At 49.7% G+C, this 25,622-nt stretch overlaps 1 protein-coding gene across 5 annotated transcripts in view; it reads left to right on the top strand.

The window, feature by feature from the left end:
* The window catches only part of UHRF1 (ubiquitin like with PHD and ring finger domains 1), a 39,551-nt gene that overhangs the window by 10,740 nt on the left and 3,189 nt on the right, over positions 1-25,622 (top strand). For all 5 annotated transcript variants that reach the window (XM_033134817.1, XM_033134815.1, XM_033134816.1 and 2 more), the window contains exons 3-16: positions 5,102-5,365; positions 6,113-6,273; positions 8,785-9,000; positions 14,155-14,255; positions 14,365-14,551; positions 15,809-15,932; positions 16,029-16,136; positions 16,411-16,515; positions 17,313-17,419; positions 19,259-19,421; positions 19,500-19,637; positions 21,493-21,652; positions 21,727-21,881; positions 24,091-24,189. In XM_033134817.1, coding sequence (XP_032990708.1) covers positions 5,102-5,365; positions 6,113-6,273; positions 8,785-9,000; positions 14,155-14,255; positions 14,365-14,551; positions 15,809-15,932; positions 16,029-16,136; positions 16,411-16,515; positions 17,313-17,419; positions 19,259-19,421; positions 19,500-19,637; positions 21,493-21,652; positions 21,727-21,881; positions 24,091-24,189 — 2,088 coding nt within the window. The remainder of the gene's footprint in view (positions 1-5,101; positions 5,366-6,112; positions 6,274-8,784; positions 9,001-14,154; positions 14,256-14,364; positions 14,552-15,808; positions 15,933-16,028; positions 16,137-16,410; positions 16,516-17,312; positions 17,420-19,258; positions 19,422-19,499; positions 19,638-21,492; positions 21,653-21,726; positions 21,882-24,090; positions 24,190-25,622) is intronic.

Here is a 25,622-nt window from a genome sequence, read left to right as displayed (position 1 = left end):
AGCACCCTGAAAAGTATCCCCAAAAGGTCACGGGGCAGTCAGTGGGCAGACGCAGTAAGCATGGCGAGTTTGTAATCCAAGTTTCCAAAAGGAACCGGGTGTTTAGTAATTAAATCATGTATGTGATTAGTTTTACATGATGCTCGTGGCTCAAAATTTCAAATGTCCAGGAAGCATACTTGGATTAAAAGAGAGACATAATTTAAATATGGTGGGCAGTTCTGCCTTCAGACCTGAATCGGCACTACAGGGTTGACTGCCCAAAGCCACATGTAGTGAGTCCTCTGTATCCACGGGTTTCGTATCCATGGATTCAGTCAACCGTGGATCAAAAATATCCAGGGAGAAAAATCCCAGAAAGTTCCAAAAAGCAAAACCTGAATTTGCCAAGCACTGAGCACTACTCTGAATTTATACGATTGGTGTCTAGGCAGACCCTGCTGTGTGTAGCCTGTATGCAAACAGATCTAGGGACAAGTACATATTTTACAACAGGCAAGTTAACAGATTTTCACTGGAAATTTTGGTTATGTAGAATTTTAACACCAGGTTTACTTTTAACATGAGAATCGCTAATGTAAGGTACAGCTCACTTGTCATTCAGCTTTTATAACTTTTATTAATGCTGTTAGCCTCAGTTGGCATTTTAGGATCTCGATAATGAACCCACACACTTAGATTGTGCCATCACATCACGTGGACGCATTGGCGTGAGGCAGGCCTGGGCCCAGCCTCTCTTCCCCCATGGTTCCTGAATGTTTCTACATAGCTTTGGGGAAGGGGTGGGGGAGGGATACACACATACCTCGCCATAAAACAGTCGTGCACACTTCTTCCTACTGACTTTAGTGCCCTTCTGGAACTTTCCAGAAGGGGCCTTTGGAAGCAGCCAGACCAGCTTGTGAATTATGTCCTGAAGGTGGAGCTCTGGCCCAGCCCGAGTGTCCCCTTTCCCGCCCACGACCTGCCGTGTTTGTGCCTCTGTCCCTCCCCTGGCACTGGGAGGCACATCGCTGCTTCCATGGAGTGCGGTCCTGAGCAAGTCAGTATGCTTCTGTCAGCCTGGCTTCCTGACCAGTCAAGGATGCAAGGGCCCTCGTCAGGCCCAGCGAGGGGCTCAAGTGTTGGGAGGCGTCAGTAAAATACCATGAGAGGATCAGTGTGTGTGCTGAAGCCAAACCAGGATTCCTCCTGCCTCGGCCTCCACGTGACCCTTTCCCTCCCACTGTGTAACCCCAGGCGCTGACCATTCTGGAACATTCTATCTCATCTCTTAGCTCTGCCTCCCACCTTGGCCTCTCTCCTCTCTAGCATGGCATCTGTCCGCTGCTCTTGGTGAAACAGAAGTCTGACTGTGTGCTCCCTCCTGGCTTAGCCTTGTCCCTGCCTCTCTGTTGTCCAGGTGGCTGGGTTTATGTCCCATCCTCTGAAGTCCTTGTTTCCCTTGATGTGTGTGGGAGACCCTTCTACTCTGCTGCGTTTCACTGTCGCATGCAGTTGTGTCATACTCCTTTGTATGAGTCAGCCAGTTTTGCTTATAAATAACGCTGCTGTGAGCATAGTAGGGACACTGGGGTCCGTGTCCCTCTGGCACACATGTGAGGGTCTCTAGCTCACTGGGTCTCACTGTGGGGTTACTCTTCCCCTCCAAGAGACACTAGGCCATGTCTAGGGACATCTGTGGTGGTCATGACTGGGGGTGCTCCTATCATTGTATGTGGGTAGAGGCCAGGGATGCTGCTCAATGCCCCACAGAGAATGACCCGCCCTCAAATGAGGGGGTGTGTGCCTAACCATGGACCTGCTGGGCCCTGGGATGCGAGCATCTTGTTTGTCCTCTGTCCTTTTTAGTGCTGTTTGGCTTGTCCTCTGCTGGTTTCCCTGTCAGTTATACTGGGGACACTTGTCTCTCCAACTTTCTTTTTTAATTAACAAACTTTATCTTTCAGAGCAATTTTAGTTTCTCAGCAAAATGAAGAGACTGGTTCTGAGATTTCCCATCTGCCCCTCCTCCATAGGCACAGCCTCCCCACTGTTGACATCAGGCACCAGAGCGGTGCATTTGTGACAACTGAGGAATCTGCACTGACACATCATCATCAACCGAGGTCCATAATTGACATTAGGAAGTCACTGTTGGTATCATAAATTCCATGGGTTTGGACAAATGTATAAGGACATATATCCAATATTATATCGTACAGAGTGGTTTCACTGCCCTAAAGTCCTCTGTGCTACCACCTCTGAGCAACCACTGATCCTTTCACTGTCTCCATAGTTTTGCCTTTTTTAGAGTCATATACAGATGTTCCTTGATGATGATGGGTTATGTCCCGATAAACCCATCATCGTAAGCTGAAAATACCGTAGGTGGAAAACGCATCCAATACACTACCGAACATCACAGGTAGCCCGGCCTTCCGTAAACGTGCTCACTTACATTAACCTCCAGCTGGCCACCATCGTCTCATTGCTGCCACCCGGCGTCACAGGAGAGTATCGTACTGCCTATCGCTAGCCCTGGAAAAGATCCAAATTCCAGATTCGAAATACAGTTCCTACTGAATTTGTATCGCTGTCACACCAATGCAAGGTTGAAAACTTGTAAGTTGAACCCTTGTAAGTTGGGGACCGTCTGTATTTGGGATCATATGTAACCTTTTCAGACTATCTTCTCTCTTTTTTTTTCTTCACATGTATACGTCACATATTCAGTATTCTCTATATTCCTAGAAGTTTGCGACCATCACCACAGTCAATTTTAGGACTTTTCATCACCTCCAAAGAAAACCCTGCACCTTTTAGCTATCACTCCCCTATTCTCCATCTTCCTCCCCCAACCCCTGGCAACCGCTAACCCACGTTCCTGTCTCTGGATTTGCCTGTTGTAGACATTTCATATTGCTGGAATTACACTGTGTGGCTTTTTGGGTCTGGCTTCTCTCACTGAGCACTGTGTGTTGAAAGTCCATCCACGGCGTGGCAAGTGTCGTGCCGCCTCCTTTTCATGGCTGAGTAATATTCCATTGTCTGAATGGACCATCAATGGACAGTTGGGTTGTTTCTACCCTGAAGTTACTGTGAACAGGGGTGCACAGGTTGACTTGTTTCTTCTCATCTGTGTCAACTCTACCTGGTGTCATGGCTGTCCTGTGTTGGCCTGTGTTGGAGGGCTGGCGCTAGTCTCATTCCCTGGCTACCCGTGGTACCTGGGCAGTGCCAGGCATATCAGAGGCTCACTTCATGCTGGGTGAGCAGGTAGAGTGTGCCTTGGACATCCGGGGCGCTTTAGAGGGGCCCTGGCAGCCTTTGCAGCTATAGGCAAGTATTGATGTGTTGAGATGCATTTATCTGGGAGAGAGGGGTCCTTATCCGTCAGATTCTCAGGTTTGTGATGAAGAAAGAAGAATAACCACTGGAGTGAAGGATCACCTTGGACTCTGGAACCTGCCGCCACTGTGACCCCCAGGGCTGTGTGCATATTAATGGCAACCAGCCCTTTGAACCCGCCAGCTTTTGGTGAAAATTGGGAAGGAGGCAAAGTTAATCTTTTGTGTATGATTCCCTTTCTTTTCCGTTTTCTTTAGGGCACTACTTCTGAACCAGGTTGTCTGCTTGCAGAGGACACTGGGCATCTGGGGACATTTGTGGTTGTCATAAGTGGGGGTGCTGCTGGCATCAAGGGAGTGGGGCCAGGGATGCTGCTTAGTACCCCACAGTGCCCAGGACGGCCCCACAGAGAGTGATTGGCCCCAAGATCACAGTGCCTAGGGTTGGGGGCAGGCCTGCCTTAGGGGCATTTGGATAGAACAAGATGCACTGGCAGGTCCTAATTGGGTGTTGGAGTGCCATGTGACAATTTCTAATAAAAGGTCACTCCTTGTCCTTTTGTGCCACTGGGATGCGACTCAGAAGACAAAACTCCCTTGCACACACCTGCTGAGTCACACCCAGGGGTACAGATGGCTGAGCTGTGCTGGCCATGGGGTCCTGTTAGCAGGCGAATAGTGTGGGCAGAATTAGCATAAAGGGGTTAATAGAGGGGTGGAGTTAATGGGTCAGAGCAGCTGCCCTGAATGGGCTGTTTGAGCTGGAGCCTTCCAAGGGAGACTGGTGGATTTGGGGGTATGTCTCCTTGGGTTCACGTAGACCAGGTCTCCCACCTCAGCACAGCTGACATGAGGGCCGGGTCATTGTCTGTGGGAGGCTGTCCTGGGCACTATGGGGGTTTTTGCGGCATATCTGGCCCTACCAACTCGATGCCAGGAGCACCCCCCCCGTCACCCTCCACCCTGTTGTGACAACCACAGATGTCCCCAGACATCGCACACCAATGTCCCCTGGGAGCAGGATCACACTTGATTGAGAACCGGTGATAAAGGCAGTGATGCATGTTTACTACAATAAAAGTTGAAAAACATATAAAGTATTAAAATCTCTGTCACCCAGTGTGTGTCCATAGCACAGGGGCACAGGATTATGCTGTGTACTCATGGGGACATTCACTGTATGACACCAGGAGTCCTCATTTGAGAGGGTTTAGGGACCCTGCAGATGGGGTATCAGCAGGTGGACAGGTGTTCTAATTTTTTTTTTAATTGGGGAATATTGGGGAACAGTGTGTTTTTCCAGAACCTGTCACCTCCAAGTCAAGTCATTGTCCTTCAGTCTAGTTGTGGAGGGTGCAGCTCAGCTCCAAGTCCAGTTGCCGTTTTTCAGTCTTTAGTTGCAGGGGGCACAGCCCACGCTGCCATGTGGGAATTGAACCAAACTGTCAACCTTGTTGTTAAGAGCACGTGCTCTAACCAACTGAGCCATCTGGCTGCCCCTCCGGAAGCTCAGCGGCAACTCGTTGTCTTCAGTCTAGTTGTGGAGGGCGCAGCTCACTGGCCCATGTGGGAATTGAACCAGCAACCCTGTTCAGAGCTCGCGCTCTAACCGATTGAGCCATCTGGCCACCCCAGCAGTGGGCAGGTTTTATTGTCCCATAATCCGAGAGCAGATTAGGTCCTTTGCTCGGGTGTGTTCCCGCTGCCCGGCGCTCAGCAGACACACACTAAATGTGTGGCGGGTAAGTGACCTCTGTCTTGTGTCTCTGCAGATGGAGGATGGCCACACCCTCTTTGACTATGACGTTCGCCTTAATGACACCATCCAGCTTCTGGTCCGGCAAAGCCTTGTACTTCCCGCCAGCAGCAGCAAGGAGCGGGACTCTGAGCTTTCTGACACAGATTCCGGCTGCTGCCTGGGCCAGAGCGAGTCAGACAAGTCCTCCAACAGCGGCGAGGCGGCCGTGGAGACGGATGGGAAGGCGGGTTTAGCGGATGAGGATGTATGGGACGAGACAGAGCTCGGCCTGTACAAGGTGAGGCTCCTGCAGAAGGGTTGGGGGTACTCCCCATCAGGCTAGTCTCTGCACCCCCAGGGAACACTCTCCAGGCCCATGCCCCATCACCCCCGCCCTGCAGCCACAAGCTCATGTGGGCCAGCCAGCTCCCCTCCATCACTATGGCTGGGCACTCCTAGTCCTGCCGTGAAAACCTGAAGCTCCTGAGGTTTTTTGGTCAGGAACGTAACACTACTCCAGATTTCTTCCTGCTCCCTGAGCAGAATCCCTGGTCTGGGCCTGCAGATGTCTTCTCTCTGTGGCCTCTGCAATGGCTGTAAAAGTTCTGAATTTGCTACCACCTTCTAAGATGATGAAATTTCACGAAATGATCTGGATTCCCAACTTCTCTTGAAAAATGGGCAGTTCTGGCCTCCTTGGGCGGCACAGCAAGGGTGATCCTGCCCCTATAGGACACTGGCAACATCTGGGCACCCCTGAGGTTGTCACGACTGGGGGTGCTGCTGACATGAGCCAGTGGGCGGGGCCAGAGGTGCTGCTCAATACCCCACAGTGTCCAGGACGGCCCTCACAGAGAGTGACCAGGCCCCAAATGGCCACAGTGCCTGAGACACCCCACTGCATGAGAAAGCCCACTGCATGCATTTGGGTTTGCGTCCCAGGCCTGAAGCATCCGGTACCAAGAACCAAAACAGGTCCTTGTCAGTGCTGCTGATCAGAGTTCCTTCCCTGGGCTGGATGAGAGAGTTTTCTTTTTCCTTGCAGGTCAATGAGTACGTGGACGCTCGGGACACGAACATGGGAGCCTGGTTTGAGGCGCAGGTTGTCAGGGTGACAAGGAAGGCACCATCCCAGGACGAACCCTGCAGTTCGACCTCTTGCTCGACCCTGGAAGAGGACGTCATTTATCACGTGAAATATGATGAGTGAGTGTCGTGGGCCGGCGGCCCTGGAGTTTGGTACAGCCTTGGGGATTTGCGGCCCCCACACTTCATATTCTCAAACTACACAGGACGCCATCCCTAGAGGACTAATGTCACAGAGACCCAAAGCAGGGCTGACCCCTCCTCAGCTCTCTTTGAGAATTCTGCTCTGATCTTCCAGGCAGAATTGCATCGTTTCCTGTTTTATGTTCATAACTTCGTGTCACTATGTGAAACCACCTTACATGTTGTTTGTCCTCTCCTTCACTGGAATGCGGGAGTATTTATTGAGCACTTGCTGTGTGCCAGGCCCTGTACTGGGCACTGGGCAATGGTGAACACAGAGGGTGTTTTAGTAGGCTTGGGCCGCCGTGACAACATACCACATACTGGTGGGCTTAAACATCAGACATTTATTTTCACAGTTCTGGAGGCTGGAAGTCCAAGATCAAGGAGTTGGCAGGTAAATGGCCGTCTTCTCATTGTGTCCTCACATGGCATTTTCTCTGGACACGTGGAAAGAGAGAATTCTGTGGTCTCCTCTTTTAAGGATACCAATCCCATCTGATTAGGGCCCCAACCCTATGACCTCATTTAACCTTAATTGCCTCCCTAAAGGCCCCGTCTCCAAATACAGTCACATTGGAGGGTAGGGCTTTAATACAGAGGGTGTCAAAAAAATATATACACATTTTAAGAAAGGAAAAAAAAACTATCAAAACTGTGATACTCAATATATACCAATAACAAAAGATGAATACAAGTCGTGTTTGACTTCTGTAATTACAAGAAGTGCTCAAAGTAGTTACCATAAGCTTTTAGACACTTTTTTTTCCCCTTCCCTTCTGCCTCCCCCACCCCTCCGGTTCAAGCCGTTGTTTCTCAGTCTAGTTGTGTAGGATACAGCTCCCTGGCCCATGCTGGTATTATGAGCCTTGCGCTCCTGATGGCTGCCGGTGGCAACTCATGGCAGCATATGGCAGCTCACAGCAGCCCAGATCACAATCTTAGCTGTAGAGGGTGCAGGTCACTGGCCCATGTGGGACTTGAACCGGTGACCTCCATGTTAGGAGCACGGTGCTCCAACCACCAGAGCCACCAGGCCGGCCCTGTAGACACTTCTGATGACCGCAAACTACTGCTTGAGCGATGATGACCAAAGTGTCCACTTGTGTACGTTGTTTTTGGCACCCCCGGTATGTGAAGTTGGGAAGGGATACAGTTCAGTCTACAACAACGCAAACATGCTTGCCTGCCGGGTGCTCACATTCTAGGCGTCTCGGGCTTCATCTGGGACTCCCTACTGCCTACCCCCGTGTCTGGCATAGCCTAAGCTTAGCTCCATAAAAATTATTGGAGTAATTGAATGAGTGAATCACAGTAGATGCAAGAGTCTCATACTCTTGGTTAGAGGTTGCAAACTTCAGCCCCAGGACCAAATCTGGCCCACCACCTGTTTGGTAAGTAAAGCTTTATTGAAACACATCAGCGCCCATTTGTTTGCATATTGCAATATGCAATGGCATATCATCTGAGACGGCTTTCTTGGTAATCACCAATCACTCTGCAGAGTGAGTATTCATGACAGAGACCTTCCAGTTTACAAAGCCAAAAATAATGCTATCTGGCCCTTTTGTTCTTGGTGGTTTACTAGTGAAAATAATGAGCACCAGGCGATACAGCTAGTCTTGGAGTTGTCCCCCTCCTTTGTTTCTGATAGAATAGCCCAATTTTATGCCTATTATGAGGCCACTGGGATATTCATTCATATCCAGATAATGAATTCCTATTGTATGCTAATATCCAATGTATTATATTTACATAAATGAAAAAATGTACCTCTACAAAAATTTTTCAATATGTGCATGTGGAAAAAGTTAAGGTTTTTCTCTTCCCAAATTTCTTTCTGTATCAGTTTCCCAGGGCTGCCATAACAAAGTGCCATAGGCTGGGTGACTTATAAAACAGTTCATTCTCTCACAGTTGAGGCTAGAAGTCCCAAATCAAGGTGTAGGCAGGGTCGTGATTTTTCTGAAACCTGAAGGGGAAGCTCCTTCCTGCCTCTTCCAGCTTCTGGTGGTGATTGGCAGTCCTTGGCTTGTGGCTGTGGCACTCCAGTCATTTTCTATCTGTCACTCTTTCCCTCTTAATAAGGACACCAGTCATTGGATTAAGGCAGCATGACCTCATCTTAACTTGTAATCAAATTAACCTCTGCAAAGACCCTATTTCCAAATAATGTTCCTTTCCCAGGTCCCAGAGTTAGGCCTACATATCTTTTTGGGAGAATGCAGATCAATCCGTAACATTTCTGTAATTGAAACATGTCTTCTGTACCTGTGAATTTTTGACAACAGCAAATGAGATAATTGGGGAGGGGACGAAACATGCTGCTGTGATGAGAATAACCCAAATCTGTGTCATGTGTGACCTTCTCTGCCTCGGCTCCTCTCTGTGTGGAGGGAATGTGGCCCGGTGTTACCCTGGGGTTTGAGCATGGGCTTTTCCTCCCAGCTACCCGGAAAATGGAGTGGTCCAGATGAGTTCCCGGGATGTCCGGGCCCGTGCCCGACATATCTTCAAGTGGCAGGAGCTCGAGGTGGGCCAGGAGGTCATGCTCAACTACAACCCTGACAACCCGAAGGATCGGGGCTTCTGGTATGACGCGGAGATCGTGCGGAAGCGTGAGACACGGACAGCGCGGGAGCTGTACGCCAACGTCAGGCTCGGGTGAGTGGCCCTCCCGCCAGCGCTCTGGGCGCGGCCGTCGGCCTCTGCCGGACTTTCTGGCTCGCCCCCTGGTGATCTCTCTCAGGCTGACCCCCTCACACACTGCTTCTGTCTCTGCACCCTAGGTGGAGAGTTCAGCCTTCCTTGTTCTCTTTTGTTTGTTTTAGATTTTGCAAATAAGTAAAAATTTTAAATGTGTCAAACCCCAGAAGGTACCGAAAGTCATACAGTGGATATTCTCCCTTCTACCTGGAGACATGACTGTTCCAGAGACATTCGGTGCATAAACAAGCATAAACATACACATAAATAAGTCCACGTGATGGTGCGCTCACATCCCAGGTTAGCAGACTCAGGTCTACGGGCCAGATCCGGCCCTCTGTCTGTTTTGGCAAATAAAGGTTTATTGGCACAGTCACGCCCATCTGTTTGCCTATTATCTATGGCTGCTTTTGTGTTGGAAGGGCAGATCTGCGTAGTCGGGAAAGAGACCAAAAACATTTACTCTTTGGCCCTTTGCTGAAAATGTTTGCCAGACTCTGTTCTACCTTGCCTTTCTCTCTCTCTCAGTCCCTCTCTCTCTCAGTCCCTCTCTGTAAAATACATTACAGAAAACTTACCATCCTAACCACTTTTGAGTACACTTTAGTGGCATTAAGTACATTGACACTGGTGTGCAACCATCAACACTATCCCATTTCCAGAACTTTCTTATCGCCCCAAACAGAAACTGTATCCCCTCCCCTCCCCCAGCCCCTGGCCCCACCATCTACTTCCGGTCTCTATGAATCTGACCCCTCTGGGGACCTCCTATGAGTGGGATCACACAGTGTGTGTCCTTCTGTGACTGGCCCGTTCACTGAGCATCATGTCCTCAGGGTGCATCCAGGTAGTAGCAGGCGTCAGAACTTCCTTCTTTCTTGTAGATGAATAATCTTCCATCGTGTGTGTCTAATATTGACACGAATATAGGGCAGAAGTGTCCTAAGCACAGACACAAGTGTAAAAGTTATGGGGCAGGGCTCTTCCTGGTCCGATCATGGCCTGGTGAGGTGGCCAGTGGGCCGAAGTGGAGGAGCCCGGGAGCCGAAGTACACAGTGACCTGCAGGGGGCAGCGTGACAGCAGGGGACCCCAGGGGGAAGGCCGCAGTGACCTTACTGTTCAAAAATGACCAGCTATTTGTTTCACTGCTTTTCTCTTTTCTTGTTTCCAATATCATTGATTGCTGCTCTCATCCTTTTGCTTTTCTCCCTTCTCCTTTCTTTGGATTTTGCTCTTTTTCTAGTTTCTTGTGGTAGCGACTTTTCCTCTTTTCTAATGTAAGTATCTTAATGCTATAAGTTCTCCTCTCAGCAGTACCTTAACTGCTTTCCACGAATTCTGCTCTGTTATATTTTTCTTTTTACTCAATTCTCTATTTTATTTCTTTTGAGACTTCCTCTTTGACTCCTGGCTTATTTAGAAGTGTGGTGTTTAATTGCCAAGTGTTTAGAGATTTTTGCATTGTCTTTCTATAGTTTGACTTAATTATGTCCAAAGAACGTAGTCTAGATGACTTCAGTTCTTCTAAATTTGTTGAGGTTTGTTTTATGGCCCAGAATAGGGTCCATCTTAGTGACTATTCCATGGTTGTTTGGGGGAAAAAAAGTATATTCTTTCGTTGGGTAGAATGTGCTGTTTATATTAGTTAGAGTGGTTACATTAGTTAGATTAGTTAGATTGGTTGATTGTGTTGTTCTGATTTAATTCTTGCTGATTTTCTGTCCAGTATTTCCATCAGTTGCCAAGGGTGTCGAAGTCCCCTGCTATAATTGTGCATTTGTCTATTTCTCCTTTCAGCTTCATAATTAAGAGGCTCAGTTGTTTGGTGTGTACACATTTAGGATACTTATGTCTTCCTGGTTGATCAATCCTTTTATCATTATGTAATGTCCCTCGTCTCTACTGTGTTTCCCCGAAAATAAGACCTAGCCGGACCATCAGCTCTAATGTGTCATTTGGAGCAAAAATTAATACAAGACCCGGTATTATACCCAGTCTTATAGTAAAATAAGACCGGATATTATGTTATATTTTATATTATATAAAACCCGGTCTTATTTTACTACATTAATTTTTACTCCAAAAGACACATTAGAGTTGATTGTCCGGCTAGGTCTTATTTTCGGGGAAACACGGTGGTAATTTACTTTGCTCTGAAACCTACTTTTTCTGAGGGGGGTATTATGTATGTCTTGAATATGCTTGTTTCTGTTTTTTTAAGTGAATGTTTACATGTTGTATCTTATATCGTTATTTTCAACATATATAGTTGAATTTGAAGTATCTTGTAAATAGCATGTAATTGGGTCTTTTTTATCCACTTTGTCAGCCTTTGCCTTTTAATTGGCATATTTAGACCATTTACATTTAAAGTCATTATTGGTATGTTAGGGCTTAAGTCTGCCATTTTATTTTTCTTTCTCTTTTCTTTTTTCTTCTTTTTTTTAAAGATTTTATTGGGGAAGGGGAACAGGACTTTATTGGGGAACAGTGTGTACTTCCAGGCCTGTTTTTTCCAAGTCAAGTTGTTGTCCTTTCAATCTTAGTTGTGGAGGGTGCCGTTCAGCTTCAAGTTGTTGTCCTTTCAGTCTTAGTTGTGGAGGGCGCAGCTCAGCTCCAGGTCCAGTTGCCGTTGCTAGTTGCAGGGGGCGCAGCCCACCGTCCCTTGCGGGAGTTAAACCAGCAACCTTGTGGTTGAGAGGACGCACTCCAACCAACTGAGCCATCTGGGAGCTCAGCGGCAGCTCAGCTCAAGGTGCCGTGTTCAATCTTAGTTGCAGGGGGCAGAGCCCACCATCCCTTGCAGGACTCGAGGAATTGAACTGCCAACCTTGTGGTTGAGAGCCCACTGGCCCATGTGGGAATCGAACCGGCAGCCTTCGGAGTTAGGAACATGGAGCTCTAACCGCCTGAGCCACTGGGCTGGCCCCCTTTTCTTCTTTTTAATTATTTTTTATTTTATTTATTTTTCCTCCATTCTTCTACCTCCTCCCGCCCACTCCGGTTCAAGCCATTGTTCTTCAGTCTAGTTGTGTAGGACACAGCTCTCTGGCTCATGCTGGTGTTATGAACCTTGCACTCCGCTGGCCACTTATGATGGCTGCTGGCCACTCACTCCTGGCAGCACGCGGCAGCTCATGCCAACCTCTGGCTGTTCATGGCACCCCAGCTCCAGGGAGAGCTGTTGTTCACAGTCTCGAACCGGCGACCTCGGCATTAGGAGCATGGTACTCCAACCGTCTGAGCCACCGGGCCGGTCCTCTGTGTTTTGTCTGTTTCTTATTCCTCTGTTTCTCTTCTTTCCTTCCTAGGGGGTTACTTAAATGCTTTTTAGGATTCTATCTTGATTTATTTCAGTCTTTGGAGTGTATTGCTTTGTATAGTTTTCTTAGTGGTTTCTCTGGATTTTACCATATAAACGTGTGACATACTGGTGTCATTTTTACCACTTTGAGGGAAGCGTGGAAACCTTTCTTCTATTTAGTTCCCTTTATTATTACTGTCTTGAGCATCGGATGATGTTACGATTTTTATTTCAATCATCACATGGTTTAAGAAACTTGTAAGGAGATTAATCTATTTTATGTACCCATATTTGTACTCTTTCTGTTGCTTTTTCTTTCTTCCTTTTTGAACTAAGATTCTTTCCCTTATAATTTCATATCTATTTGAAGAACTTCCTTTAGTTATCTGTAAGAATGGGTCTGCTACCATGTGTTTCCCCGAAAATAAGACCTAGCCGGACAATCAGCTCTAATGCGTCTTTTGGAGCAAAAATTAATGTAAGACCCGATCTTATTTTACTATAAGACCGGGTCTTATATAATGTAAGATCGGGTCTTACATTAATTTTTGCTCCAAAAGACGCATTAGAGCTGATTGTCCGGTTAGGTCTTATTTTTGGGGAAACATGGTAGCAGCGAATTCTTTTAATTTTCCTTCATCTGAGAATGCTTCCACCCCCTACCTCATTAACATTTAAGTAACTCCCAAGCATTTTATCCCTAAATACTTTAGAACACATTTAAAAATGTCTCATAAAGAAATGTAGTTATAATGGTATTATTACAACCTAAAAATTGACAGTAATTTCTTAACATATGTTTAGTAATTGTTTTTCTAATTTTCTCACTTTTTTTTTTTTAAACCATTTGTTTGACCAGGATCTAAGTAATGCCACAGATTTCAGTTAGGTCGATATATGTCTTTTAACTCTCTTTTATCTTTAGGTTTCCTGTCCTCCCCTTTTTTTCCCTTTTCCTTAACGATTTATTTGAGCAAACCTGGTCGTTTGTCCCATAGAATTTCTGCAGTCTGTTTTCCCATCTGCATCCTCATGGTGTCATTTCCTTTGTTCCTCTGTCCCCGTTTCCTGTGAAGTGGCGGGTAGATCTGGACCTGTGCTGTCTAGTTCCATAGCTATGGGCCACGTGTGCTACCGAGCACTTGAAATGTGGCCAGTACACACTGAGAAGTGCCACGAGTGTAAAAGGCACACCGGATTTTCAAGACTTCGTGCTGAAAAGACTAGAAAAGCTAATTAGTAATTATTTACTATTAATTACATATTGAAATAATACTTTGTGAACACTGGGTTACATAAAACATTCAAGCGAATTTTGGGTGTTCTTACTTTTTGAGTGTGGTTACTAGAGAATGTAGTTACACACGTGATGTGTGTTTGTGGCTCACGTTCGGTTTCCATTGCATGTTGCCAATGCAGAGGTCAGATTGATCCCCAGGGGTCATTTTAACTTAGAGGAGCTTTTGTATTTTGACATAGGCACACTGACCAGACTTTACCTTTATGGTTTTTTTCACGATGGGCCCTGTTTAATCGGCCTTGCCGCCCAAAGATTAGAACTTAATGCAGCACGTACTGAAACTTTTATGTGCTGTTTTCTGTCACCTTGTGTCTGATTTAGCAGGACTTGAATTGGCAAGGGAAGTAGCTAAGTGAATGCACACGGCCCAGAGAAGCTTCTTATTTGATATAATTAGAACCAGAAGTGTTCCTATGCTCTGAGAATGTGCTAGGTGGCCAAGGCCCCTCTGAGGGGCCTCAGCAGGGCTGGCCGGCCGGAATGTTCTAATGGCTTGTTTCTCACAGGGATAATTCTCTCAATGACTGTCGGATCATCTTTGTGGATGAAGTCTTCAAGATTGAGCGCCCAGGCGAGGGGAGCCCCATGGTTGAAAACCCGATGAGAAGTGAGTCCTGATCCTGCCCTTCTGTGTCTCCCACGTTGGGCATGGGGCGGGGGCTCCTGTCCTTTGTTTGGCCGGCCCTGCCCGCGCTGACCCTGGCTCCCGTGTCCAGGGAAGAGCGGGCCCTCCTGTAAGCATTGCAAGGACGACCAGAGCAAGATCTGCCGTGTGTGTGCCTGCCACCTGTGTGGGGGCAAGCAGGACCCTGACAAGCAGCTCCTTTGTGACGAGTGCGACATGGCCTTTCACACATACTGTCTCTGCCCGCCCCTCAGCAGCATTCCCACGGAGAACGAGTGGTGAGTGAACGCCTCGTCCCCTCCAGAGACGGGCTTGGGGCTGTGGCACTCAGCCATCTGGGTTGGGGGTCTGGCAGGTGCCAGGAAATGAGGCTAATGTTGTCTGTCACCCTATAACCCCATGACGGGCAATGATAGATATGGGATGAGGGAACGTCCTGTGTTCTAGGCATGGCCTAGGCCTTGGGTCACTGCAGGGAAGGAGACTGCAGATAGGAACCAAAGAACCGGGTGTCCAGGCATCGCCTAAGAGCTCTTGTCCACGACGCTCTTGGTACGCTGTGGTGACAGAGCCAAGAGTTCAGTTTTCAGGTTCTCGCCTTCACGTGGACAGGTGCTCACTCGGGTAGTAAATGGTCAACTGTGATTGGATGGCTATCAGCTGTGGCTAGTTGGCCGTCAGCTGTAAGCAGTGAGCCATTGGCCACTAATATAACTGCTATGGCTACACTAGCAGCAAAATGGGGGCTAGCAGGAAGATGGTGGCTGAGCCTGCAAGCGGCGGGAGTGTGGATTGCGGATTGCAGAGAGGCGGATTGCAGTTAGCAAGTGAGGTTGGTTGGCAGAGAAGGGGACCGCAGGTTGCAGATCGTGTGGCTCCTACTTCCTGTGTCTCCAACCCAGCCGCCAGCGAGACAATAGCGGTATGACTCCCCTATGGCTCCGTGGGTGTTCCTTTTTAGCCTCACCATGTCCTGCATTCTTATGTAGGGAGTGGGACCAGAGACTCCGCATGACACCCTGCATGACACGCGTGTACTTATATCCTGACGGAGAGGTAGTGCGCCAGGCTCTGGTCTAAGACCCTAACCTGTTGACTAATGGGGTTGTCGCTATAACTCAGAAGTCGCTGTTCACCCCCGCCTTGTGGAGATAGGGAAACAGTCCACGGCTGTGAGACGTGCCCACCAAATTTCCCCGTGTTTCCCACACCCCATGTGGAGTTAGCGCTACTATGGCACCGTGAAATTCCCAGTGGGCGAGGGACGAGAGTGTGCCGTCCGTGAGAATGTTCTGTGGTGATGGAAATGTTCCTGCTCCACACCGCCCACCGTGGGTGCCACTCGCCACACGTGGCTACTGACCACTTCATATGTGGCACCTACGACTGAGGACCTGCGAGTCTTTAATGAATTTAAAAGGAAGTGGCCCCTCACCTTGGACAGCGTAGGATAGCAGGGAGCCGGTCATTTCTGTAGGACTAGTGGGAGCTGGATGGGCTGAGGGCAGGAGGTGGTGACATCTCTGTTGTCACAGGTATTGCCCTGAGTGTCGAAATGACGCCAGTGAGGTGGTGCTGGCAGGGGAGAAGCTGAAAGAGAGTAAGAAGAAGGCGAAGATGGCATCGGCCACGTCATCGTCGCAGCGGGACTGGGGCAAGGTGAGGTAGCCCCCTTGCCCCGCGCGCCCCTGGCTGCCCTTCCTGCCCTCCCGCACCCACTCATGCTGCTCTTCCCTCTGTTTCTGGAATGGACAGGGCATGGCGTGTGTGGGCCGCACCAAAGAGTGCACCATCGTTCCGTCCAACCACTACGGACCCATCCCGGGAATCCCCGTGGGCACCATGTGGAGGTTCAGAGTCCAGGTACCTCAAATATTCCAGGTTCTGGGGCTCGGCCGACAGGCACTGGCCTTCTGGAAGCCTCTCCACCCGGGCGAGGGCCGACCCTTGAGCAGGTGGTGGGGCTGGAATTCCAGCCAGGTCCTGTGCTGCGGCCTGTCTGAGAGGTCCTTATAATAGGCGTGAGGCATTCAGAGGGAGTCAGGCGACTGTCACTGGAGGCGGGAGCAAGGAGGTGGGGTTGGGCTTTTTTATAGCAGCCAGTCTAGACGTGCCATTGTTTCTTGGTGATTTGCAGGTCAGCGAGTCGGGGGTCCATCGACCTCACGTGGCGGGCATCCACGGCCGGAGCAATGATGGGGCGTACTCCTTGGTCCTGGCAGGGGGGTACGAGGACGATGTGGTGAGTGGGATGTTGTTTTATTTTTCCGTTGTGGTAAAACACACATAACGTACAGTTTTAAGTGCACCATTTCTAAGCACACAGCTCAGTGGCATTAAGCACATTCACACTGTTGTGCAACCATCCCCACCATCCATCTCCAGAACTTTCTCATCTTCCCAAACTGATACTCTGTCTCCATTAAACACTCCCCTCCCCGTCCCCAAGACCCTGGCTCCCACCATTACTTACTGTCTCTAGGGATTTGATTCCTGGGCACCTCCTGTGAGTGGAATCACACAGTATTTGTCCTTCTGTGTCTGGCTTATCTCACTGAGCATTATGTCCTCCAGGTTCATCCAGGTAGTAGCAGGTGTCAGGATGTCCTTCCTCTTTAAGGCTGAATAATATTCCATTGTCTGGATGGACCAGACTGTTTATCCATCATCTGTGGATGGACACTTGGGTCGCTTCCACCTCTTGGCTGTTGTGAATCATGCTGCGGTGAACATGGGTGTGCAAACATCGCTGAAAGACCCTGCTTTCAATTCTTTTGTGTATAGACCCAGAAATGGAATTGCTGGATCGTATTGTAATTCTATTTTTCATGTTTTAAGACCTTCCGTATCGTTTTCCACAGCAGCTGCACTATTTTCCATTCCCACCAACAGTGCACGAGGTTTTGATTTCTCCATATCCTCACCCACACTGATTATTTTCTGTTTCTTTGACAGTTGAAATCCTAGTGGGTGTTGTGGGTTTATTTTCAATGGAGTCTCTGCTCTTTGTGGAGGGTTCAGCTTGCCCTTCTGTTTCAGGACCATGGGAATTCGTTCACATACACAGGGAGCGGTGGTCGAGACCTTTCTGGCAACAAGCGGACGGCAGAGCAGTCCTGTGATCAGAAACTCACTAACACCAACAGGTTCGCAGAAACAAGATTTTCTTATTTTTTCACCAACTCGCTTCTGCCCTATCCTCTGGCAGCTACACAGAGGGAAAGGGGTTGGTTCTATTTTGGGGGGTCATGTCCAGGAAGTTAGATCCCCATTAAGAGTGTGGTGGAATGTAAGGATGCTGAATATCTTTCCTTCTCTGTCTGCTGAAATCTTGTGAGTCATTCAGATGCGTTAAAGTAAATTTTTCTCCTTAAAGGCCAGATTGTAAAGCTTTTTGGCTTTGTGGGTCACATGATCTCTGTTGCAGCCAGTTAACTCTGCCACCGTAGTGCAAAAACATCTGCAGAGCCTATGTTAAGGAACGATAATGGCTGTGTTCCAATAAAACTTTATGTGCAAAACCAAGCAGTGGGCCGGAGTTTGCTGTCCCCCAGTTGCAGGATGGGAAAGGACTTTTTAAGCATACCACAGTATCATAAAGCCCAAAGGAGAAGACAGATTTGGTGACCTAAATATTATAAATTGCATCAGTAAAACCCATAAGTGAAAAAGGTAGATGACTGGGGAAAAGTCTGCAACAAACACTGACACATAATTGTTATGTCATTATATGTAAAGAGCTGCTGCAAATCAGTAAGGAAAATGAACAAGAAAAAAAGCAAACGACATATAGATCATTCACAAAAGAAGTAGAAATCTCCAGTGACCGTGAAAAGTTGTACAACTGTAGTAATCAAAGAAATACAAATTGAAGTGATGCTGTTGAGATACTTCTTATTTGCCCTGTGAAATTAGCCAAAAATTCTAAAAATGTTGAGAAATGAAGCCATGGACTTGTGTTTCACCTTTGGTAGAAATACAAGTTGGTACCATCTTTCCGGAAAGCTCTTGAAAATGTTCTTAATGACCCTATAATTCTACTCTGAAAGTGTGTTTATGAGACATGGGAAGCTGAAAATCTTATGAGTAGTAATTTCTTAACCATTGCCTAAAACAGCATAATATCAGTATATGACTATCTGAAAAAAGGAGAGGAGGGGTGAATGGTTCATTTATTGTACATTTATTTGTCTAGTAGAATATTTGAATTTCAGTAGCTGTTAAAAACTGTATTTTCAGAAAAGAATGTGAGGAACTGCACGTGAACTAACATTGAGTAATACAAGCAGGACTCGAAACTCTTAAGAAATGTGTTCTCTAAAAAGTGCTGCTTGTACCTAGAAAAGAGCTGCGTAGTTGCAGCTCGTTTCTTTCACACCCGATAAGGCTGTCTGAGTGCTGAGCCTGACCTCTGGTCAGCTCACCCCAGTCCCCTGTGCCCTTTGGCGGGACAGCCCTTTGGCTGCTGCCTCTTTTCCTTGATGGCGTCTTCCCCTAATGGTGTGTTAATAGCCTGTGGTTTCAGTAACAAAATACCACAAACCGACTGGTTAAAACAGAAATTTATTCTTGTACCTTTCTGGAGGCCCAAAGCCATTCAATCAAGGTGTCACGGGGCCACACTCTCTTTGAAATTGCTGTGGGAGGGACCTTCCTGCCTCTTCCAGCTTCTGGTGGCTGCCAGCAACTCTTGGTGTCCCTTGGCTTATGGCTGCAGCACTCTAGCCTGTGTCTCTGTCTTCACATGGTGTCCTCTCCTGTTTGTCTGTGTCTCAATTTCCTTTTCTTATAAGGACATTGGATTTAGGCCACGCTCCCCTGCCCCAACCATTCTGACCGTCTCTTAAGTCGACTCCAACTGTCCAACTGCAAGTACCCGTTTTCCAAAGAAGGTCACATTCATAGCTTCCAAGGGTTAGGATGCGAACCTCTCTTTCTTGAGGATGCAGTCCACCTATAACACGTGGCCCCGGCTGTCCCCGCAGGGCACTGGCTCTCAACTGCAGTGCCCCCATCAACGACCGCAAAGGGGCGGAAGCCAAGGACTGGCGGTCCGGGAAGCCGGTCCGGGTGGTGCGCAACGTCAAGGGCCGCAAGCATAGCAAATACGCCCCCACGGAGGGCAACCGCTACGATGGCATCTACAAGGTGAGTGGTCCTCCCTGCGCCTGCCCGCCGCGTCACCTCCGAGCCCAGACGACACTGACATCGGCTTGCTTTCCACAGGTCGTGAGGTACTGGCCTGAGAAGGGGAAATCGGGCTTCCTGGTGTGGCGCTATCTCCTGCGGAGGGATGATAATGAACCTGGCCCCTGGACAAAGGAAGGGAAGGACAGGATCAAGAAGCTGGGGCTGACCATGCAGGTGCGTGGGAACTGGGGGCCCAGCTCTAGCCTCCCCTGGCCCATCTAGCACCTAATGCCTGCACGGCCTGGGCCAGCCTTGTCTTCCGGCCGGTCCCTGGCCTGGGGGTCATGATAGGAGCCAGCAACAAGGAGGACTGGGCGGTGCGTGCTCAGCCAGCCAGGGCCTGCCTTCTCGGCCCAGAAGCTCTCCTGAGTCTCTCTCATCCTAAATGATGTCCAGGCACCGAGCTGGCCACAACTGGCTGGCTGCCCCATTTCTGTTCTTGAGCCAGTGGACATTGGGGATGGGCCCATCGTGTCGTGCCTTCGCATTCATAGTTTTAGAGTTGAGAACCAGGCTTATCTTGGTTGTACGAGTAGATGGGTTTGTCCGAAATCAATTTGGACCCTCCTCCCCGCCTTCCCCCCAAAAAAGCAGAAGGAAACCAACAAAACTGGTGGAATAGAGAAAGGTCTAGGTGTAAAGATATGGAGCGTTGATCCCTCGCAGCTACCGCTCACCTCTTTGCAGAAAAGGACTCTTCCATCTTCAGAGAATTCACCCTGTGCCGGGATGAGGCTTTTGGCACTATAATTATGGTGTTTTCTGTTCGTTATGGTGAGGTGCTTTATCGCGGATAACTGTGGTGGGACTATTTAAGGAATCTTAATTGCTATTGAGAGTCTGATAGCGCCTACCCCTTGGGGGAGGTTACAAGGAGTTGTCTTTTGAACATAAGTTTGTACCATGGGGAATTTCAGAAGCTGAGGAAGTGGGGAGAAAAACAGCCGTGGGGCGGGAACATCAGCGTCTGGTGGGAGTAGGGTTTTTATTTATGACTTCAGTCTTCATTGCAAATTAGTGTTGCTTTTAAAGAAGGTTGGCAATTTCTTGATGAGACATTTCAGAATCCGACATGACGGTAGGTGCCTCAGGGATGGGGTTATAATCAGCTCATGCCTGTTAGGCCCTGGAGGAGCCCAAGGGTCATCAGCATGGGGTTGGTTGGAGAGCTAAGGCCCTGGGACCAGTTGTGTGCGATCCAAATTTTCTTGAGGCACAGCCCATTCATTCTCATGTGGTTTCTGCCTGCTTTTGGGCCACAGCAGAGCGTGGTGTCCCCACAAAGCTGGAAATATTTACCACCTGGCCGCTTGGGGGAAACTTTGCCTACCTCTAATGGAAATACTGTGTTTCCCCGAAAATAAGACCTAGCCGGACATTCAGCTCTAATACGACTTTTGGAACAAAAATTAATATAAGACCCGGTCTTAGTTTACTATAGTATAAGACCGGGTCGTATATATGATATACTATAATTAATATAGTATAGTAAATGTAGTATAATATAATATAGTATAATACGTAATGTATGACAATATAATGTAATATAATCTCAGGTCTTATATTAACTTTTGCTCCAAAAGACGCATTGGAGCTGATGGTCCGGCTCGGTCTTGTTTTTGGGGAAACACGGTAATAAAGATAATTAGATTATAGTGGCTGGACCTGCTGCTAAGCATTTTATATGCTCTTTCTCAATGAATTTGTCACTTCCACCCTGCCAGCGGCACTCAGCCCTTTATCAGGGTAAGTGTGGTGATGAGAGTTACTGCCCAGGCTCCGGAGTTGAGTGAGTGCAGGGGTCGCAAGTGAGGCTGGCTGTTAGGTAGGAGTTTAGGCTCCTACGGCTTGTGTGGGACCTGGGGAGGGAGTGACAGTGAGATGCTGGGAGAAGGCAGGTGGCAGGAGGTGTGGGACTGGGTGTCAGGGTGGGGCAGTCCCTGGTCCCCAAACCCCGTAGGGGAGTCGGTCGCCCAGGAGGCCCATGGCTCCAGCCTGATCCTCACGGCCTGTCTTCGTCCTCCCACAGTATCCGGAAGGCTACCTGGAGGCCCTGGCCAAGAAGGAGAAGGAGAAGGAGAAGGAGAACAGAAAGAGGGTGGCCGAGGAGGAGGAAGACGAGGAGGAAGAGCAGGAGGAACAGGAGGGCTTCTCCCCCAGGAAGGGCAAACGGAAGAGCAAGTCAGCAGGTGGGTGTCTCCGAGGGCAGCCCGTCCGTGTGTGCTCAGGGCCCGCCCGCCCTCACCACTCTCCTCTGTCCCAGGTGGCAGGACCGGCGCCGGGTCCCCGGGAAGGACACCCAAGAAAACCAAGGTGGAGCCATATAGCCTGACAGCGCAGCAGAAGGGCCTCATCAGGGAGGACCAGGGCAACACCAAGCTGTGGACCGAGATCCTCAAGTCGCTCAAGGATGGGCCGGTGAGCGCCCCCTTTTCCCAACTCCATTACGTTTAGTGTGACAAAAACAGAGATAACATAAAACTTACCATTTTAAGTGCACAGCTCAGTGGCATTAAGTGCACTCACAATGTCATACAACCATCACCACCATCATCTCCAGAACTTTCCATCTCCCAAAACTGACACTCTGTCCCCATTAAACATCCCCTCCCCTCCCCCAGCCCCTGGCCCCACCATCTACTTCCTGTCTTTATGAATCTGACCCCTGGGGACCTCCTGTGAGTGGGATCACACAGTGTTTGTCCTTCTGTGTCTGGCTTATCTCACTGAGCATCATGTCCAGATTCATTCGTGTTGAGGCAGGTGACAGAATGTCCTTCCTTTCTAAGGTTGAATAATCTTCCATTGTCTGGATGGACTGTTCTGTGTATCCATCATCTGTCCATGGGCACTTGGGTTGTGTTTACAACTTGTGGCCATTGTGAATCATGCTGCTGTCAACATGGGTGTGCAAAAGTCTGCTTTCAGTTCTCTTGGGTACATATAGATGATCCTTGATTTACGATGGGGTTACCCCTTAAATCCATCATAAGTGGAAGAAGGCATCTGATACACCCATCGACCTAAATCACAGGTAGCCCCGCCTCCCGTAAACGTACTCAGACGCTTACGGCTTAGTTGTCTCGTTGCTGTCGCTGCCCAGTGTCTCAGGAAGACAGTATCATTCCTCTCTCTTCCTCGTCTGAGTACTGCGAGTCGCTAGCCCGGGGAAAGATCCAAATTCAAAATTCGAAGTACGGTTTCTACTGAATCTGTATTGCTTTTACACCATCACAAAGTGGGGAAATTATAAGTCAAACCATTGTAAGTCGGGGACTGTGTGTCCCCAGGGGTGGGAGTGCTACATTACGTGATCACGCTGTGCTCCACTTGCCGAGGGATTGCCAGCCTAGGCTGTCTTTTTTTGGATTTTCCTGCCCTGAGTGGGGTGGCAGCGTGAGTCACTGCAAGTGAGTGGTTCATGGGCCTCTAGCTGCTGTCCCCACCTGATGGAAACCGGCTCTCCTTGGCCCACTCTCAGTCAAACCCAAACCCTGGGCCATCTGCCTGTTACTGCTGGTGTCATCCCCTCCTGGGCTCCTCTTCTGGTCATCCCATCGCAGGTCCCTCTGCCTGGAGCACCTTCCCCCACAGCCCTCCTGGACCAGTGCCCTTCTGCATGGATCCCCCGTGGCTGCCATAACAAATGATCATAGACCTAGTGCTTCAAAACAACACAAAGTTATTCTCACGGCTCTGGAGTTCAGACGTCCGAAGGGAGTCTTTTGGGGCTAAAATCAAGGTATCAGCAGGGCCGGTTCCTTCTGGAGGCTCCAGGAGAGAGTCCATTTGCTGCCTTTCCAGCTTCTAGAGGCAGCACGTCCCTGGCTCATGGCCCCTCCTCCATCATCACAGCCAGCAGTGCAGCCTCTTCCATCTCTTGAGCCTCTTGCCTCCCTCTTATGAGGACCCCGGGCCCCTTCACCCTGGTAATCCAGGATCATCCACCCACTTCAGGGCCCTTGACTTAATCCCACCTGCAGAGTCCCTTTTGCCGTAGAAGGTACCAGATACACAGATCCTAGGATTTGGATGTGGTCTGGGGGCCATCCTTCAGCTGGCCACGTCCTTGAGGTCACCTCTGCAGGGCAGTCTCTTGAAGACTTGCACATGGGGTGACCCCTCCAGGCTTCCCAGCGCTGCTGTGACATTTCTGTTTGTCCCTGTTTTATCTTTGGTCTCCCGCATGGAGCTCTAAGCTCCATGAGGGCAGGGAGCTCTGGTGAATCCACCGCTGGGTCTCGCGCCCAGTTGGCACACAGCAGGTGCTCAGCACTGTTGACTGCGTGAGTTCAGATCTGCGCCTCAGAGAACCCCTGATAAAGCCCGCCTTGACTCCGACCCTGGGAATCGCATCCTGCTTAGCACAATCGAGGCCGTGACCCTGGCCGGCTCTGCCTGACGAGGAGCCCTGGGCAAGGCCAACACCTGTCTGAGCCTCTGCTTTCTCATCTTAAAATGGGGATCACAACTCCCACCTCCTGGGGTTGGGGTAGGAGGATGAAATGAGGGGACCTGGGGCGAGGCCTCAGCAGGCGAGGCCCCCATTTTCTGAGGATCCCATCAACGTGGTGGTTCATTCTGGAGTGAGGCTCTGTTGGTCTCACACCCTGTCCTCTGGTTTCAGAAATTCCTGAGTAAAGTGGAGGAAACGTTCCAGTGTATTTGCTGTCAGGAGCTGGTATTCCGCCCGATCACGACCGTGTGCCAACATAATGTGTGCAAGGTAAGAGCAGTGGGCACAGCTGGGCTGCCATGCACCCAGCACGTGGCTGGGCTCATGGGCTTGGCTTCTGCGTGTTTTCGGCTCCTGACCCTCCTCAGGGCTCTGTCTGTCCTCCTGGTATCCTCAACTACAGTAGCCTCCTGGCCTTCATGGGCTGCCGTCACCCCACTTCCCTGCCCCCACCTTCCCGTGCCTCTCCTGTGCTGCAGAATCAAACGCCAACACCTGGCCCGGCTGCCAAATCTACCTTGGACACTACATTCCAGGGTCACCTTGCCCTGTGACCTCCAGTCACACCGGCCCTGGGCTGTGTGTTGGCTGGTTCTCTCCTCCCTTTGGAACACTCTCCCCCAGCCTCTCACGTACAGGGGGTCCAGGGTGGGGCAGGACAGGTCTGGTCACAATAAATGACATTGGGCAGGTGGGCTGGGGTGTAGAGGCTGAGTGCTTTTCCCTTAGAGGAGCAGGAGGAAAGCTTCCTGGAGGAGGGGCTTTAGTCTGAAGGGGGCCTCGGGGCAGCATTCCAGGCAGGCAGAAAGGCATGCGCAGAAGCCTGGATAGGCAGGAATATCTGAGCAGCTGGGGCCCATGGGGGACGTGGGGCTGGGCAGTGGGCCGTAGTCTCTGCTTGGTGGTGCGTCTCAGGAGGGAAACAGTGTGATTGAATGAAGAGGATTACGCTAGACCAGGGTCTCCCTCTTGGCACTGTAGACATTGGGGCTGCAACATTCTCTGTGGGGGCCCGTCCTGGGCACTGGGGCGGGGTGGGGGGGTTGAGCAGCATCTGTGGCCCCAGGAGCTCCCCCAGTCGTGACAACCACAGATGTCCCAGAGATGGTCCAGGGGCCCCCTGGGGGCAGAATTGCCCAGTTGAGAAGCGTTGGTCTGTTTGAATGGTTTCTTTGCAGTTTCTCCTGGCCAGAGTCTGTCAATAGGAACTTATGAGTAGTGCAGGCAGACAGTGTTAGAAGGAATCGTCTCTGCTCCGGGTCACCCTTGGTCTCTGAGCTGCTGGTGATTTTGCTCCCGGGCCCTGTCCCCCTTCCTTATCTTGAGGCCATCTCAGTCCCAGGCCACACATTAGCATTAGCTGGTACACCCGGGGAGGAGCTCGGAATAGTAAGGAGTTTGGCCTCAGGGTCAGGCCTTCGCTTTTCTGCTCTGGGGCCCTGCCGCCTTGTCCTACGGCCTGATGAGCTCCCCCAGCTCTGTGACCTGGAGGAGCGGGTCAGGCTTGGCAGAGGGTGAGCTAAGGGCTTTGGAGTCCGAGGCCAGGGTTTGACCCTCTCCCCAGCTCTGCCCCTCCCAGCCTTGGGAAGCTACCTAACCCTCCCAGCCTCAGTTGCTCCTGGTGAAAAGGGGTGTAGCAGCACCTTCCTGGCCCGCTTCTGGCTCCAGGTTCAGTCCAGGCCGCAGATGGAGGCATGAGAGGC

Source organism: Rhinolophus ferrumequinum, chromosome 18 (assembly GCF_004115265.2).
Source record: "Rhinolophus ferrumequinum isolate MPI-CBG mRhiFer1 chromosome 18, mRhiFer1_v1.p, whole genome shotgun sequence".
Taxonomy (NCBI): Eukaryota; Metazoa; Chordata; class Mammalia; order Chiroptera; family Rhinolophidae; genus Rhinolophus; species Rhinolophus ferrumequinum.
Note: the sequence above shows the minus strand (reverse complement) of the source record. Positions and strands in the feature narration are given on the sequence as shown.